This window comes from Artemia sp. Qi Xiang Cuo, chromosome 8 (genome assembly GCF_049724085.1).
Source record: "Artemia sp. Qi Xiang Cuo chromosome 8, ASM4972408v1, whole genome shotgun sequence".
Lineage (NCBI taxonomy): Eukaryota > Metazoa > Arthropoda > Branchiopoda > Anostraca > Artemiidae > Artemia > Artemia sp. Qi Xiang Cuo.
In genome coordinates, this window is record NC_142801.1 from 44,202,730 (window position 1) to 44,219,215 (window position 16,486).

Below are 16,486 nucleotides of genomic sequence, written 5' to 3' on the forward strand. Positions count from 1 at the left end.
CTTGGTACCAAAACTTCCAAATATAAAGAAAAATCCTACCTAAGGTACAGGGATCCAAGAGACGAAAAAACATTTTAACCTGATGTTCCTGGTAGCAAAACTTCCAAATATAGAGAAGAATCTTAGAAAACCTTAATACAAATAGTCGTTGCTAATATATTGCCGATGTGCTCTTTTGATAATTTGTATGTGTGTATAATGCATTTTAATTTAGTTTAACTTCCCCCTCAACACCTTCTAAAATTCTCATCTTAACACTCTTAGCGTTAGTAGTAGTTGCAATAGTAGTAGTAGCAGTGGTAGTAGTATTAGTAGAGGCGTGCACATATTGCCTTATGGTCAATTGATCTTCCCCTTGGACCATTCCTTTAAGTTTCCAACTTAATACACTAACCCAGTGGTTCCCAACCGATTTCGGATCATGCACCACCAAGAAATTTCTAAAATACTGATTCACACCCTCGTGGTATTTAAATTTTGTTATTCGAAATTTTACCTTTATTCACCCGAAAGAAGCTTAAGAGTTCATTACCTTGTTACTGAATCCCCGTGTTGCTGAAGCTCCGTGTAACCGAACTCCCTTGCAACTGAACCCTTGTGCGACTGGACCCCGGTTTAACTGAGCCTTCATGCACTTAACCCCGGTTTAAATGAGCCCTCCTGCAAATGAACCCCATAAAACTTAACCCTCGTGCAACTCAACCCAAATTCAACTCAACCTCCCTGTAATTCAATCCTTGTACAGCTCAACCCTCATTTGTTTCAGCCCCCTTTCTACTCACCTTCTGTAAAATTCAACCATCTTTTAACTCAATCCTCATTCAACTCAATCCCAAATTAACCCAAACCTGTCTGTCCATTTTTCAACCACATTCAGCTCAGCCCTCTTCAAATCAATAAATAATATAAATACCAAATGTAATTTAGTCCGTTTTGTAAAAGGTGACAAAAGCTTACTCGAACGAAATGGTCTTTATTTGCTGGTTAATTCTTTTATATTGCTTCGATGTAAAACCATTCCCCCTCCCATCTAAAAAAACAAAAATTATGCTTCTGTCCTATATATTTGAAAATTAGCAGAGCTTTTCATGTCTAGGGTCCAAACACACTTGAAGGTCATAATCGCAGGAATAGCTGTACCTTAGTACAGAGAAAGCCCATAGTGGCCAAAATCGTAGACACATTAAAAAACACTATCTCATAAGAAAAACTTGCCGTTAATACTGATTCCGGAATAATAACTATTATTTAAATTAATAGTAAAAGTTTATTTTGGAAACAATTTCTTGGAACTTGTAAAAAGAGCCGGGAATACTGACAAGTCTTCTTTTTTCTGTTTTATTTCTCCAACACTGATAGGGCACTCGAATATCGTAGAGAGCTGTTTAATGTTATTTGAAACCTAATATTCACATTTAAAGGTTCTTTGCAATTTTCTAATGACAACACGATCATAAAATGCCTAATGGCACCAAAATCTAATTTTAGTGTAATTTCTGGAGTGGAAAGGCTTGAATCCATAAAAAGTTTACCACAGAAATCTCCATGATCAAAAATCCTGATTGAGGTGTTTAAAATCTTCCTCTTGAATACTTCCCTTTCCAGTCACCTTTGCAAGTGGAAAGCATAAACAAAAAGTTTCGAAAAAAAACTACCAAGTGAGAAAAAATCCGTCCAAATACAAGACTGATTTGTTGATGATAGAAGCTATTTACTTTCATTTCAACACTAAGATTAATTACGAAACACATTCTTCGAAATTACGAAAAGTGCTCGATATCCGAATGTGTCTTTTTCTTTCTCTTTTTCCTAACACTAACCGGTCACTGGAACATCGTAGGCACTCTGAAATCGATAACATTCTAAGGTTTTCGGAATCAAGGCTTTATTTCCCCCACCCCTTAATGGTGTGCATTAACTGGTGACTGCTTTGATCTTACATAGCATACTTAACCCGAAATCTCCAAATAAAAAGATCATTGGTTCGCTATTCAAACCAGCTTACAAGTATAATAATCGCTAACGGTCACAGTATTTCTTTAGAATTTTTTTTCAGCAGAAATTTTTGAGCCTGTAAAGGCTCATACCAATACCTTTGAATTTTTCTTCAGGTTCTTTCTGACTTTTGTATATTCCTAGACCAGAGACTAAAGCTTATGAAATTTAACCCTGACCAGAGTAATGACTATCTCTAATCTTAGAGTAGAGGCCCAAATTCAACAAAGCTCCCTCCTCCTCATTCACACATTTAAAAACACAATTATAATGTTTTACCAAGCCTACGGAGAAAAAAAAAAATCAAAATCTGGTCATTTAAATGGAAAGTGTTTGTCCTATTTGAATGGAGCAATTATTGACTTTGCCATGCATGAAAAGATACACGCAAGCAGCATCCCAAAAGAGAAGGTTTTCATTGGCTGCCAGTGACAGAAACTAGTTGCCATCGCGGCTCTGCCAGTTCTTTGTCTTTAGTCCAAATTAGTTTAGCTTTTTCAAATGGCTAATATAAGCTAGAAACTCAAAAACGAAGCGAAAAGCATATTTTTAACTTCTTATCAGTACTAGTTCAAACTTATTCTTAGGCCTTGGGTAGAGTTCAGTGACACAAGGTTTAATTCAAATATGGGTGAATTACATAATGTTTAATTCAAAAGAGAGATTATTAAAACGGGGGTTCAGTTGCAAAGGTTTAGTTAAATGGGGTTCAGTTGTACAGGGGCTCAGTCAAACGAAGGTTCAGCTAATAGGGATGAGCTGCACGTGGACTGAGTTGCACGCGGCCCAGTTAAACGACTTCAGTTGCACGAGGGTTTAGTCAAATAGGGTTGAGCTGCACAGGGGTCTAGTTGCGCGAGGGTTCAGTTAAATAGCACTGAGTTGCACGTGGGTCCAGTTAAACAGGGTCACAGTTGCACGAGGATTCAGTTAAAGGGGGTTGAGTTGCACGGAAGCTCAGTTACACCCTCTTATACAATGTATAACGTCATCGTAACACTATCATGCATTTTTTTTTTTTTTTGCTCTTTAAATGCATTTAAATGTGACACCATTTACATGAAAAATGCATATATATACAGCATATATATTATATATATATATATATATATATATATATATATATATATATATATATATATATATATATATATATATATATATATATATATATATATATATATATATATATATATATATATATATATATATATATATATATAAAGGTTGTAAAGTTAAGTCAGCCGAGAGGGCACGTCCTGCCGATGACCCACCAAAATATTGACATGCCCAACCGGTGGGGCATGAGTCCCACGACGGGAATTACGCCCCTAATCCATTCCTGAGGTACTCCCTTTTAACAATCTGCACGCACAAAATGTGTTTTGATTTAGCTCAAATTTCCCCTCAACGTTCTCTCAAATTTCCACCTTCACATCTTTAGCCTTAATAGTACTAGTATAGCGGTAGTAGTAGTGTTGTATTACTAGTAGTAGTAAAAGTAGTAGCAACAGTATTAATAGCAATAGTAGTATGCACATGTTGCCCATTGGTCAGTTGAACATGCCCTTCATGATACCCTGGTAGTATCCGCTATTGTAGTACAAGTTGTAGTGGTAGTAGCGAGGAAATATTGCCTCTCTGGTCAATTGATCATCCCCTTCATAATTTCCTGAAGGTTCAAAATTAATACACTTGGTCAATCCTGAGTTACGCCCTTTTAACAGCCGGTATGCAAATAGCGTGTCTTGACGAGTTTAAAACTCTCCAACATTCTCTGACAGGTTTACCTGAATGCCCTTCTTCTTTTTGGACACTAAATGTCAAACATATTCACCTTTCTAAATAACAAATACTTTATGTTAACAATGGGCAAATTGCATTACTTACAGCCCTCACCCAAGGAATGTGGGGGGGGGGGGTTGACATCCCCATAGACATTGTTACAAGAACCTTCAACTATGCTGAACGAAATGAATAAAAAAAAATTTGGATTTTATGTGTTTGGGGAATTGATTGGCGTGTGAGGGGGGCTGGTTGCCCACCAATCACTTTTGACTCTTAAAAGGGCACTAAAATTTTCAATGTTTGAAAAATAAATATAAAAAAAAAATTAATTAATTTTCTTGAAAATAATGCTGTAAGTAAGGAGCGATCCGGGTCAATAGTAACCGAAATTCTAAATAACAGAATTTTGATACCAGTAGATACATCCCAAGAATCAGATTTTTATGCTGATTTCAAATATATAAGTTTCATCAAGTTTAGTCTTACCCATCAAAATTATGCGCCTGAGAAAATAGCCTTGTTTCCACAATGAAGCTTACTCTGGACATACAGGATATTTATGGAGTTTAGGGAATTAAAACTAGTTCAAATTCTGATGACTCGACAAAGATAGTTGGGTAGTCCCCAAAATTTCATTATAAACATAAACTGCCTAAAAATTTATACCAAACTTAATGGCATGGTTATTTCCCGGAACTGATTCCAGTGATGAGGTAATGCAAAAGCATCTCTATAACAACCCCAACAAGAAGACGAGGAAGAAGGTATAGTCATTTCATACAGAGAGCGAGGAGAGGGGTCTGAGCATCTCAACATCAAGACATGATCTTCAGATTTTATTTTTTTCTTCTGAGGGGTATTGCAACTGACCCGCTCCCCGCCAGCACTCAGAGTGGAGTTTATTCTTTTCCTGCTTAAAAGACCGGTCTCAGCTAAAAAAAAAGTATCATTTACCTATTCTGTTCTGGTTTAAAGATTTAAATAAACAGCTGGTCTTCAGTCGAAAAAAAAGCTCACGAACAAGGTGTGTTGTCCAAATTTCCATATTTATTCGTATCGAGAATTTAAGAAGATTTGAAATTAAGTATGCATGTTTATCTTGAAAGGGAGATGCCCCTCCCTCTCCTTTGTCTGCTATCCCCGTTAGCTTTAGCCCTTTGCTAACTCCTAAATTTATGGTCTAGTTCCCTGCAACAAAAACATTAAAATCTGGGTTGACAGATAAAGCATATATTTTTCTTAGAGCACAAGTTTTAATATAATATGAAAACATAAGGTGAAATAAAAACTTAAAATCACAGCGTAAAATCACTTACATAGATCCGAAGTTAGGTTGATTGGTGATGATAAACAAGTAGATAAGAACACATGTATTGTACACCTAAGCATGCAGTCCTTGATTAATCTGTTTAGAAAACACGATAATTTCACGTTCAAATTTCCTTTTTTACTTATTTTATGCGGCGTTCGACAGAAAAGTGTGCGACAGAAATGAGACTGCCGATACCGCAAGCGATCAAGCAGCCATGTGCTGTTGTCCTTGAAACAGCAAGTGTATCAGAACCCTTCCATAGATCAGTTCGAATTTGTACTCTGTCCGTTAACTACGTAACTTGAGAGACTGCGATAAGTTAAGTCGGGTTTTTGTTGCGCATCACGGAATAGCTCAATAGTAACCAGAACAAAAAAAAAAAAAACAGAATTTGTATATCAATAGATATATTAAAAGAATTGGATTTTAATGCTGATTCCAAATATACAAGATTAATAAATTTTAGCGTTACCCATCAAAAGCTAAGAAACTGAGAAAATTTGCCATTTTTTGGAAAAAGGGGGAAATATATCCCTAAAAATTTAAAAGTTTTTTTTCGCAGGGGTGATCGCATCGAACCAATGGTCATAGAATATCAGAAGAGGGCTCATTAACCGTTATTTAGAATTCTAGTGCCCTTTTTAAGGGACCAAAATGATTGGCAGTCATTTCGGGACTTTAGAAACTATCCAAAAGGCTGTAACAGACATGGTGAAGACTATAACCGGTTCGAGACTTCAAGCGCTGCCACGAACAGTGTGAACGATGTCTCCATCGGTGTGTAGCTGCCCAAGGGAAGTACTATGAAGGTTATAACATTGCTATTTGAATTTGATAAAACTTTATTAAGAAAAGAAAATCAGTCTCATTACTTTTCTACCACACATCGTATGTTAGTGCCAAAACACTAAGACTGATTCTCAACTTCGGGCGACAATAAAGATATTCACGCAATAAGGATGAAAGGTTAAAAACATCTTACCCATCAAATACTAAGTAATTTCTCGAAGCCCATTTAACTTAGATTATACTCAAGCGCAATTAAGTACAATCTCTATCCTTAAAGACATTAGCAAATAGCAAAACGATTTTTCAATCCGATGGTTGGTTCGTTTAAACCAAAATCACTAACGTATATTTAGGATTTTGGATTAGTAACGTTGGATGTTACAAGTTTTTTTTTTAGAGACCAGCTTCACTTACAACTTTATCAATTTCCGGTGCTTTTTAATAAGAGAAAAAACGCTTAAAAATTAAGAGTTGATGGTGTCACCTTGCTGATGTCGTCGCGAGAACAAAAAAGGATTACTGACAGTGCTGTAAAGTATTGTTAAAAAAGTGTAAAATCATTGTCCGTGTTTTTCAGCATTAGTTAACTGATTTGTGGTATTTGAAAATAGCTAGACATCTCATTATTAGCTTGAATCAGCTAATTTAAACTATGCGTATTTTCCTTGTGATCTAGTAAGTCCCGAAGGTTTTCAAAGCTCTAGTTTGTGTAATAAAGCTTACCATGATCAAATCGCCATGAACTTATACTTCTTTAGTGGTTTATTTAAGGAAGTTTCAATTGTTTCGTTAGTTGGTTTACTACTAAATACTTTGACTCAATCACTGCTGCAAATTTACTCAATAGTGAAAAGAAAGAGTCTATAAATTGCCACTTGAAGCAGCTAAATATAAATTACAAATAGGAACCTAGATATCTATATAATCTCTAGTTAGAACAAAACCAAAATTAAAACACAGTACAGCATAGTCGGCAATTAACGACAGAAAGATATAGAAGAAGAAATAATTTTAAGGCATTCTTCTGAATATGATATAAAAACAAGTTGTATAACTGTGAGCCAAAGCAATGAGAAACTGTAGTATCTGACAGTATCTCGAGATGCCACATCAACCATCAATATTACAATTTAGGATAAACAAACATTGATCTTCTTTTTTTTTTTCGCTTTAAGAAATGTTATCAAGATATATAAGTTGGTATGTTTTGCCTCCACAAACCTGTTGAAGGGTTACGAAGTTATTGATTATGAGCAATATTAGAAAAAATTACTCCAATTCCTATTAAAAACAAGCTAGCTAAGATGATCGCACGGTGGCATGGCAGTAAGTAGCAATCTTAACGTTTTTAAACTTACATCTTCTCAAATGTTCGTTCATTGGCAAGCTTACTCGCTGGATAATACGCTAATCTGCTTAAACCCCATTCTACAACTAACTCCATTCTGATTACAGAATGGAGCCTAGAAACCCTGATTTGTACGTTCAACAATATCATTTAGGCAGTAAGCTTGCCACTAAACGAGGAGATTGGAGGCGAAAATTTGTATCCTACACTGCCAGCTAGTGGTGAGCATAATTATTTCTAAACAAGGATAGGAATTTCCTCTCAAACACTACATTTTTTAATGATATCGTGGCTTCCTAACTTTTTTATTGTGAAAATTTATCTTTTTTTCTGTTGATGGAAGGCCTAGGACTGAACAGAAACTTTAACGTTGAAACGTTGCTTTCAATGTTAACTTTAACGACTTTAAACTTTAACGTTGAGATACGTTGTATTTTTTGCAAAATTGATGATTGAAAAATCCAAGTTCATGACCATAAAATTTTGCGATGTTAAAGTTCAGTGTAGCTACCCAAGAGTTTGTGAAGTTTTGACCATAACTTATCGAATCTGCCAAGCGTACCAAAAGATAACTTTTCCTCTTAATGGTCAGTGGTAAGTGGTAATTCTCATGGGTTGCACGGGTTTCTTGGAAAAAGTATGAGCTTCTAGAGCCAAGGACACATTCTATTTTAGTTGTTGTATCTCTTTGTGAAATAAGTTAAATCAATGTTGAGGCCCTGTTTTAGATGCCAAAGAAATAGCAAGCTTTCATTCGACTATAATGTATAGAACTGGTTTACGCGTAGAGGCTAATATTACGCAGACGAGAGACTAATTAGAAAAACTGAGTTTGTCATCACGGCTACCTTTCAAATACGATAAACGAATTAGAGCATTTTCTAAGTAAACTAACGGGATTGATTCTTCTACCTTCCATATATCAAAACCGAAGTACTCTGAACCCTCTTCCCCTAAGAAATAGGTAACAAAAAAACCCAGTCATAGGAGAGGTTTTGGCGAAATGCTGGCTATTAAAAACAGATACAGTAAAATATACAAAATAAACTTCTTTGGGATAACTCCTAATTTGTGAAATTCTAAAAAAATAAGAACAGAAGAGAAAAAAACGAATCAGCTTATTGTAATGTTTTTTTTTATGTTTTGTTTTTCTACATCATTTCAGATTTGACTCTTATTATCATTTACGCTAACTAACTAAAAAAAAACATTAAAAAGCTAAAATATTTGCAGTTTCTAAAAAGAAAATGATAGCAATTAAAAGGTAATTTTCGTATTTTCAAACAAAATATGTTAATTTAGATTATAAGACTATTTCCGCAATAAATATACAGTAAGAACTGATCAAAAATTATTCCAGATTTGTTGATGAACACATAACAGGAAAACTTCTAACATGTGACTGCCATTGGGACGTTAGCTGGAAAAATTTCACACCGGAAGATTCAGCTCCATCTATGTACATTTTCAATGCTAGGTTTTGAGACCTTGCTAAGCCAATTATACGACTAACATTCTCTACTGTCACTTTACAATCATTTTCTTTGTCCTTTTCTTTTTTCTTACCTATTCTCATCAACTTTTGTTTCTTCTCTTTAAGCACAAAGGTTAAAGTGAAACTCTGAGAATCATGTTGCTGCTTTTGAATAGTTATGAACTTGAAGAACCCTTTAACAGATTGCTTAGAACTCTCTAGAGGGTTAGAAATTTTCTTTGGTTGAGGACTCAAAGAGTCACTACGGTAGAAAGAGGAAACGGTCCAATAATCAATTTGTAGCTCCATCCCTTCTTCAGTTCGTATACTAGATAGAAGATTAGGGGACCCAGGAGGGGATAGTTTTTCTTTAGTTCTCTCACTTCCTTTCTCAGAAAGAGATATAAATGATGTTTCATCATCACCCTCTAAAGGACCGATTCTTACCTCATTCAAGAAAGGTATGGGTCTAAATGCCTGAGCTGTATCGTCTTCCACTGCTGAATCTTTATAAGTAACCATTGCTTCAGCAATTGGCAGCTGTAACAAGTTATTACTGCTTTGTAGATACTTTGATATTCTAAAAAACGCATCTTGCAAATCACAGGTTTCAACAGTTACTTTCCATGAATCACTTGAAAATAAGGAAGAAAACATACTATCATTTGAGCTCATCAGTCGATTAATGCCCATAGAACTTGTTGGAACAATGCAAAATTTCACGAAAGAGCACCAGTCTGCATGTTTAGCTGAGAACGAATCAACATATATTCTTAGTACTTGAGAAATATGGCTATCACATCCAAAGACTATTATTTTTAAGTTAGGTGTTTTAGATGTAGTGTGGAAGATTTTCTGCATACGACAAAGAAGACTTTGAAATAATTCTTTAATATCAGACTGATTGCATGTTAGAATCGCCTTTTGTGGATACTTGGAAACATAAGAAGAACAGAATGTTTCATTGATGTTTGCAAATAATAAAGAGTCTGGAAGTACATCATCACCACTACAACAGTCAAAAAGTTGCTGTAAAACAGGTTTATACTTGGATCTATCAGGTAGCTTCATTGTGGGAGTTAGGACTTGTTCTTCTGGTTCAGTATCTTCTGCAGAATCTGATCCATTTTCGTCGCTATGTCTTTCATATCCTAATGACAGGTTGCGAGAAGAGGGGAAAAACGGTCGAAGGGAGGGCTTTGGCGTGGATGAAATACTTAGTGTATCTGGATCAGGATCTGGTGCAGAATCACTAAGGTTCTCAAGTTGATCAATCAGCTCTTGAATATCATCTGGGTCAACTTTAGCTCCCACCAGTTTTGGACCACTGTCCATTTCTTCATTGATTTTGAATTTTTTCAGCCAATTAGTAAAAAACTTTTGCTTTGAACTCCGCCTTTCAGCATCTGGTCTTTTCATGTTTTTCCGACGACGTTGTGAAGTTCCAAAAGTTTCAGCATCAGATATTTGATCATCAGTTGAACTATCAACATCATCTTCAAAAACTTGATCAACAGGTTGACTTGCAACACCCTCAACTCGAATTCTACCAATGGGTTCTCCTGGTAAACTATCTTTTGCTACTTCAAGCAATTCTTGGTCTAAGTTCATTTGTTTCTGCATAGCAAGTGACATATCTACACTGGTTACTGCCAAAGTTTTATATCCAAGCATAGTATGATTTTTATATCGCTTTCTTCTCTGCACCATTAGCTGCAGTTTATTTTCTCGACTTTTTAGATAATGTGCATATTGCAAAGAGAATGAAAGAAAAAGTTCCACGTCAAGTAGACCATTTGATTGCAAAGATATTTCATTCGATCGAACAGTTCGCTTCGAGTTAGCCATCTTTACAGCAACGAATACAGAGGAGAAATCCTGCCCAAGAGGTCTCGTGAGATGCAAGTGAGTAACAGACAGTGTGCAAAGGCGTGGTATACAAACAGGTGATGTTCTGGCTCTTTCAATGTCCCATGCTGCAAAGAGCTTCATTGGCATAACGGACTGATTTTTTAGCGTTTTCTCAGCCATTTCTTCAGCTTGATCAAAGTTGTTCAATATTTAAAACTGAATCTAGAAAAAAAGCATAAGTAAAGATGGTAAAACAAAACAAATTTCGGGGGACGAAACAAATTAATAAGTAAAACACGCGCGAAGTCAGTAATTTAACTGAATTTTTGGCTATATGGACGCATAAAGCAAACCAAGGATAGATAGAGAACCCATCCTCACAACGGGAAAATTGGATTAAAACCCACCATTTCAGGTTTTGAAGCTCCCCAATTCTTAGAAAAGCATCTAGTCCACCTATCTGCCCTCCCTCTCAAGAGCTGAGTCCATTTACAAATGTCTTTAAAGTCTTCAGGGACTCAAACTTCTTTTGGGTGACGCAATTATCCCTGTAGCTACAAAGGAAGAAGATTATTTCTAAGTTTTGCATTATGGAATAGGAAAACTTAAATAGAAGAATATTAAAAAATATTTCTTCTAAAAGTAAACAAGGCAGTCCCTATAAATTGCAATTTGGCTCATTTTACTTGTTTAAAAAAAAAGGCGGGGAAAATATGTAGCCAAACTAAACAATAATCATTATTTGCTGTCTCCTTGAAATTAAATTTTTTTTTAACTTAGGGCCGTTTTAAACCTCTATGGCAGAGCTGAATTAGCCTTATTTTTTTATGTCTTCAAACATAAGACAATACTGTTTATCGATATGCTTTCTTTGCAAAAATATGGGCTTCAGGCTTTTTCAAGTTTGACAAAATGACACTGTTAATTCTATTGAAAAGAATATCGTGGCTCTTTAGTCCAATAAAACGTTTTGAAGTTTCACTTAAAACTTTCTTCAATATTAATAATAATAAAAAAAAAAAAATCATAGGCACCGCAATAGCGCTTTTTGTTGGCACTATGTACTATTTTCTTTTCTTATCTTCACACCAAGGCACTTTGTATGGAAGGAGTTTTCATAGAAACTTCGGAAGTGCTCATTCGATTGGAAATTGCAAGTTCTAGTACTCTTTTAAAGAGTCAAAAGTGAATAGAGGGCAACCATCCTTTCTCCCACGCACCTTTTTCTCCAGATATCCGATGAAAAGCCGGCCAAGAGGCACTATTTACTTTCATCTGAAAAAACTTGTCTTTTTTATTTAATGTCTCAAGAAGAATTTTTTTTTTAAAGCTTAGGCATGCTACCTTGCCTCAAAATATAATACCTATTAATTGTTTCACCTATTAATTGGTACGTTGGAAGTAGCGGTGTCAAACCAGGTACCAATTTAGGTATCGTTAGAATTAATAGTACATAGGAAAATTACGGCTAGAAAACAAGAAGTTGAATAAGATAGTAAAGAGATAAGGTTAGAGGTTTTGTCTTGATTAAGAGTACAGGATGTAAACAAAGAGTTTCCTTGTGGTTATTAGTGAAGATGGTATAGAAATGAAATTGGAAAATCGTAATGAAATGGTGCAGACAGGAGAAACAGATAAACGTATAAATAACGTCTCTTCTATAGTGAGAGAAGTAAACCTTAAGAGAATAGAAAAGAAGAAGACAGGAAGAAGAACTAAGCATTTTTTTTTTATGAAGAATGGTAAACTAAAAAAGGAGATAACTGCAGCATTCGCGGGGACATGACAGCGTATAGGCAATTAAATAAAGAGCGTAACATCATGCTGCACAAAGACCGTAAGACCTTTATTGACAAAAAAGCACGCGAGCTCCAAGAGACCACCAACAAAAAAAGACATCGGAGCCACATATAAGATCCTCCGTGAGCTCTCAAGTCAATATACTCAAACTACATCGTATCTCCGTAACGCTAGTGGCGAAAATATTTACGACCAATCACAGTGCCTTCGCCAATGGGAACACCACTTCAAGAAGCTACTAAACTTAGACCCACCTGACCAAATTGACGACCAGATTACTGCTGCGGCTGAGAATACTACACTTATCCCCAATGGCACTGAATTTACAGCAGAAGAAATTAAAGCAGTAGCACGAAAGCTGAAAAACAACAAAGCGCCGGGAGTATGTGCCCTGACATCAGAAATCCTTAAAAATGACGATCCATCCATGACCCTCTGGCTAAAAGTGCTGTTTAATACTGTGCAGCGCTCTGAAATAATACCATCATACTGGAAGACAGGCTTATTTGTGCCAGTCTATAAGAGGAAAGAAAGTAAAGCAGAATCTAATCACTATCGTGGATTAACTCTGCTCTCGGTACCCGGCAAACTCTTCGCCATGCTGCTCCTCAAGTGGGCAACAAAGTACCTCCATCCCCTTCGGCGCCACCAGCAAGCTGGATTCATGCCGCGTAGGTCCACTACTGAGCAAATCCATACAATTAGACAGCTGATAGAGAAAACTCTAGAATATAGAAGGAAGGCATACATTGCCTTCGTTGATTTTCGATCTGCTTTCGACAGACAGTTACTGTGGTTGATCCTTCAATCTGCTGGTGTACCTAAGGAAATTGTCAATCTGAAATATACAATAAGACGGAAAGTGCTGTCATTGTGAATGACCAGCTCTCATCATATTTTCAAATTAGAAATGGTGTTTGGCAAGGCTGCGCTGCTCTTCAACTGTGTCTTCAACTGCTCTTCAACTGGACCATGTTCTCAACAAAACACTGCTGGCGAATCCGCTTGGCATCGATTTTGCTGTAAGAGTTCTATCAGATGTAGACGTCGCTGACGATGTTGCATTGGTATGCGAAAATTTCACTGACATCAAAACTGGCCTGGAAACGCTAGCATTTGCTGCAGGGAAACTTGGTTTAAACGTAAACTGGACCAAGACCAAAATATTGCCTGTGGACAAGACACCCTGACAACTATAGAAGTATGTGGCCAAGATATTGAGATAGTCAAGCAGTTCACCTGCCTTGGTTCAATTGTTTGCTCAAACGGAAATCTAGATGCAGAGATATCAGCAAGTGTGGCAAAGGCGAACGCGGTTTACGGCCGCCTACTGAGAACAATATTCCACAAACCTCAGATAAGCAGTCTCCCGAAAGCTCGTTTCTGCTCTGCCTCGGTAGCAAGTGTCGTGTTGTACTCGTCAGAGACTTGGCCTTTGACGCAGTCGCAGATAATGAAGGTATATGCTGTCCAGACAAAACACCTCCGCAAAATTGAACACGTTAGGTGGCTCGACAGGGTACGGAACATGGATATCCTCCAGTCCTTTAAATTACCACCCCTGTTCGAGCAGCTTGAGTCCCACTCGCTGCGTTGGTATGGTCATTTACTTCGCCTACCCACTGAAATATCTACCCAACTTATATTTGACTAGAATCCAACAGCAAAACGGTTGGAAACACCCCAGAGGTAGACCACGTATCAGATGGGCGGATATCATCCGCGGTCGACTCACAGGGTGGGGCATTGACCCCAGTGAAGTTCCTACCCTCGCCCAAAAGAGGCCACTCTGGAGAAGACTAACGGCACTGACGTCCGGTTCCCTTTACGCTGGCGACGCTGCCGAGCAACACTTTAAGTCAAGTAAGTAAGTCAAACCCTTCCCCATGGAAAAATTGTTGTTATTATACTGCAGGCTCCATAGAGAATACAAAACGTTGGTGAAGACTAAGAACGTGGAAAAAGCAATGGAGAGTATGATAATAGAGAAATGCAAAATTTATCAGAGGCAACGCTATAGCGTTGCCTATAGTAAAGGCCATATGACTCCAACGTTTTATTATTATTATTTATTCTTTTTCCCCAGAGGCACTTCATATGGAAGAGGTCATCGTAAAAACTTCAAAGGGGGCTCATTCGATTGGAAATCAAGAGTTCTAGAGCCTTTTTTAAGGGTCAAAAGTGATTGGAAGCCGTTGAAAACCCCTTCCACGCCCACCATTTCCCCAAAAACATCCAATCAAAATACTGAAATAGCCGTTTTGTTCTGCGTAGTCGATTTCCAGATAGAAATTATGTTTTTGAGGAGGACACTCCCCCACTGCCCTCAGGGCAATGGTTGTAAGTTATGCCCTGGGGGCATATAAGCTTTTTATAGAAAGCTTTGTCATAGAAACTTCAAAAATTAAATTTAAAGGGCTGGAAATTTAAAGGGCTAGTGCTCTTTTTAATAGTCGAAAGTGATTGGAGGGCAACTAGACCTTTTCCCCAAACACATTAAATCCAAATTTTGAGATAGCCTCAACGTGGTTGAAAATTCTGAAAATTAGGTCTTTGAGGATGACAACCCCCTCCCCAAAGCCCTCAGGGCAAGGGTTGTAAGTAATGCCCTGGGGGCATATAAGGTTTTTATAGAAAGCGTTGTCATAGAAACTTCAAAAAGGGCTCATTCGTTTGGAAATTTAAATGGCTAGTGCCCTTTTTAATAGTTGAAAGTGATTGGAAGGCAACTAACACCCCTTCCAGGCCCACCATTACCCCAAACGCATCAAATCAAAATTTTGAGATAGCCATTTTGTTCAACGTAGTTCATAGTTCTGGAAATTTTATCTTTGAGCATGACACTCCCCCCCCCAAAGGTCTTCAGGGCAAGGGTTGTAAGTTATGCCCTGGGGGCATATATGGTTCTTATGGAAGGAATGCTCGTATAGTCCCCCCCTCACGCCCTTTTTTCCCAAATGCATCCAACAAAAATTTTGAGATAGCTATTTTGTTAAAAATACTTCCAAGATCATATAACAAAAACTCAGATGGCGACATAACCCCCCAGGGCCCCGGGGCAGGTATTGTAAGTTATGCCCTGGGGGCATATATGGTTCTTATGGAAGGGATGCTTGCATAAACTTTAAAGAGGGCTCATTTGATTGGAAATTGCAGGTTTTAGTTTACTTTTTAAGAGTCAAAAGAGTTTGGAGGGCACCTAGCCCCCACCCTCCACGCCCTTTTTTTTATCAAACCCATCTGATAATAACTTTGAGATAACCATTTTTAAAAAATAGTTCAAATACCATATAACGAAAACTCCAGGATGGAAACAGCCCCTCAGGGCCCGAAGGCAGGAGGTTCTAAGTTATGCCCTGGGGAATATATGGTTCTTATGGAAGGGATGCTCGTAAAAACTTCAGAGAGGGCTAATTCGATTGGAAATTTAAATGGGTAGTGCCCTTTTTAATAGTCAAAAGTGATTGGAAGGCAACTAACACCCCTTCCACGCCCATTATTTCCCCAAACACATCCAATCAAAATTTTGAGATAGACATTTTGTTCAACGTAGTTGAAAGTTCTGGAAATTATCACTTTGAGCACGACCCCCCCCCCAGGTCTTCAGGGCAAGGGTTATATGTTATGCCCTGGGGGCTTATATGGTTCTTACGGAAGAAATGCTCGTATAAACTTCAGAGAGGGCTCATTTGACTGGAAATTGAAAGTTCTAGTTCAGTTTTTGAGATTCAAAAGAGATTGGAGGGCACCTAGCCCCTGCCCCCTTTTCCCCAGATGCATCCTATAAAGCTTTTGAAAAAGCCATTAAGTTTAAAATTGTCTAGATATAAGATTACAAAATCTAAGGTGTCGACGCAATCTTTCAAGGCCCAGGGGCAGATTTTGTAATCTAAATCCTGAGGCCTATATGGTTCTTATAAAATAGATGCTCGTATACATTTCAGAGAGGGTTATTTGAATGAAAATTGAATGTTCGAGTTCAGTTTTTAACAGTTAAAAGAGATCCGAGGGTAACTAGCCCCCCCCCACTCCTTCTTTTCCCAAACCAATCTGATGAAAATTTTGAGATAGACATTTTGTTAATAATTAGACATTTTGTTAATAAAAAATTAGTTCGAAGGTTGGATAA

The 16,486-nt window shown here is 37.2% G+C and overlaps 2 protein-coding genes across 5 annotated transcripts in view; both read right to left on the bottom strand.

Annotated features, from left to right (window-relative positions):
- The window catches only part of Pfdn6 (prefoldin 6), a 96,989-nt gene that overhangs the window by 61,147 nt on the left and 19,356 nt on the right, over nt 1-16,486 (bottom strand). The window lies entirely within an intron of this gene.
- The window catches only part of KrT95D (phosphofurin acidic cluster sorting protein KrT95D), a 29,235-nt gene continuing 19,540 nt past the window's right edge, over nt 6,792-16,486 (bottom strand). For all 4 annotated transcript variants that reach the window (XM_089093469.1, XM_089093468.1, XM_089093470.1 and 1 more), the window contains exon 2: nt 6,792-10,779. In XM_089093469.1, the coding sequence (XP_088949595.1) occupies nt 8,584-10,737 (2,154 nt within the window). In that variant the 5' untranslated portion in view covers nt 10,738-10,779 and the 3' untranslated portion in view covers nt 6,792-8,583. The remainder of the gene's footprint in view (nt 10,780-16,486) is intronic.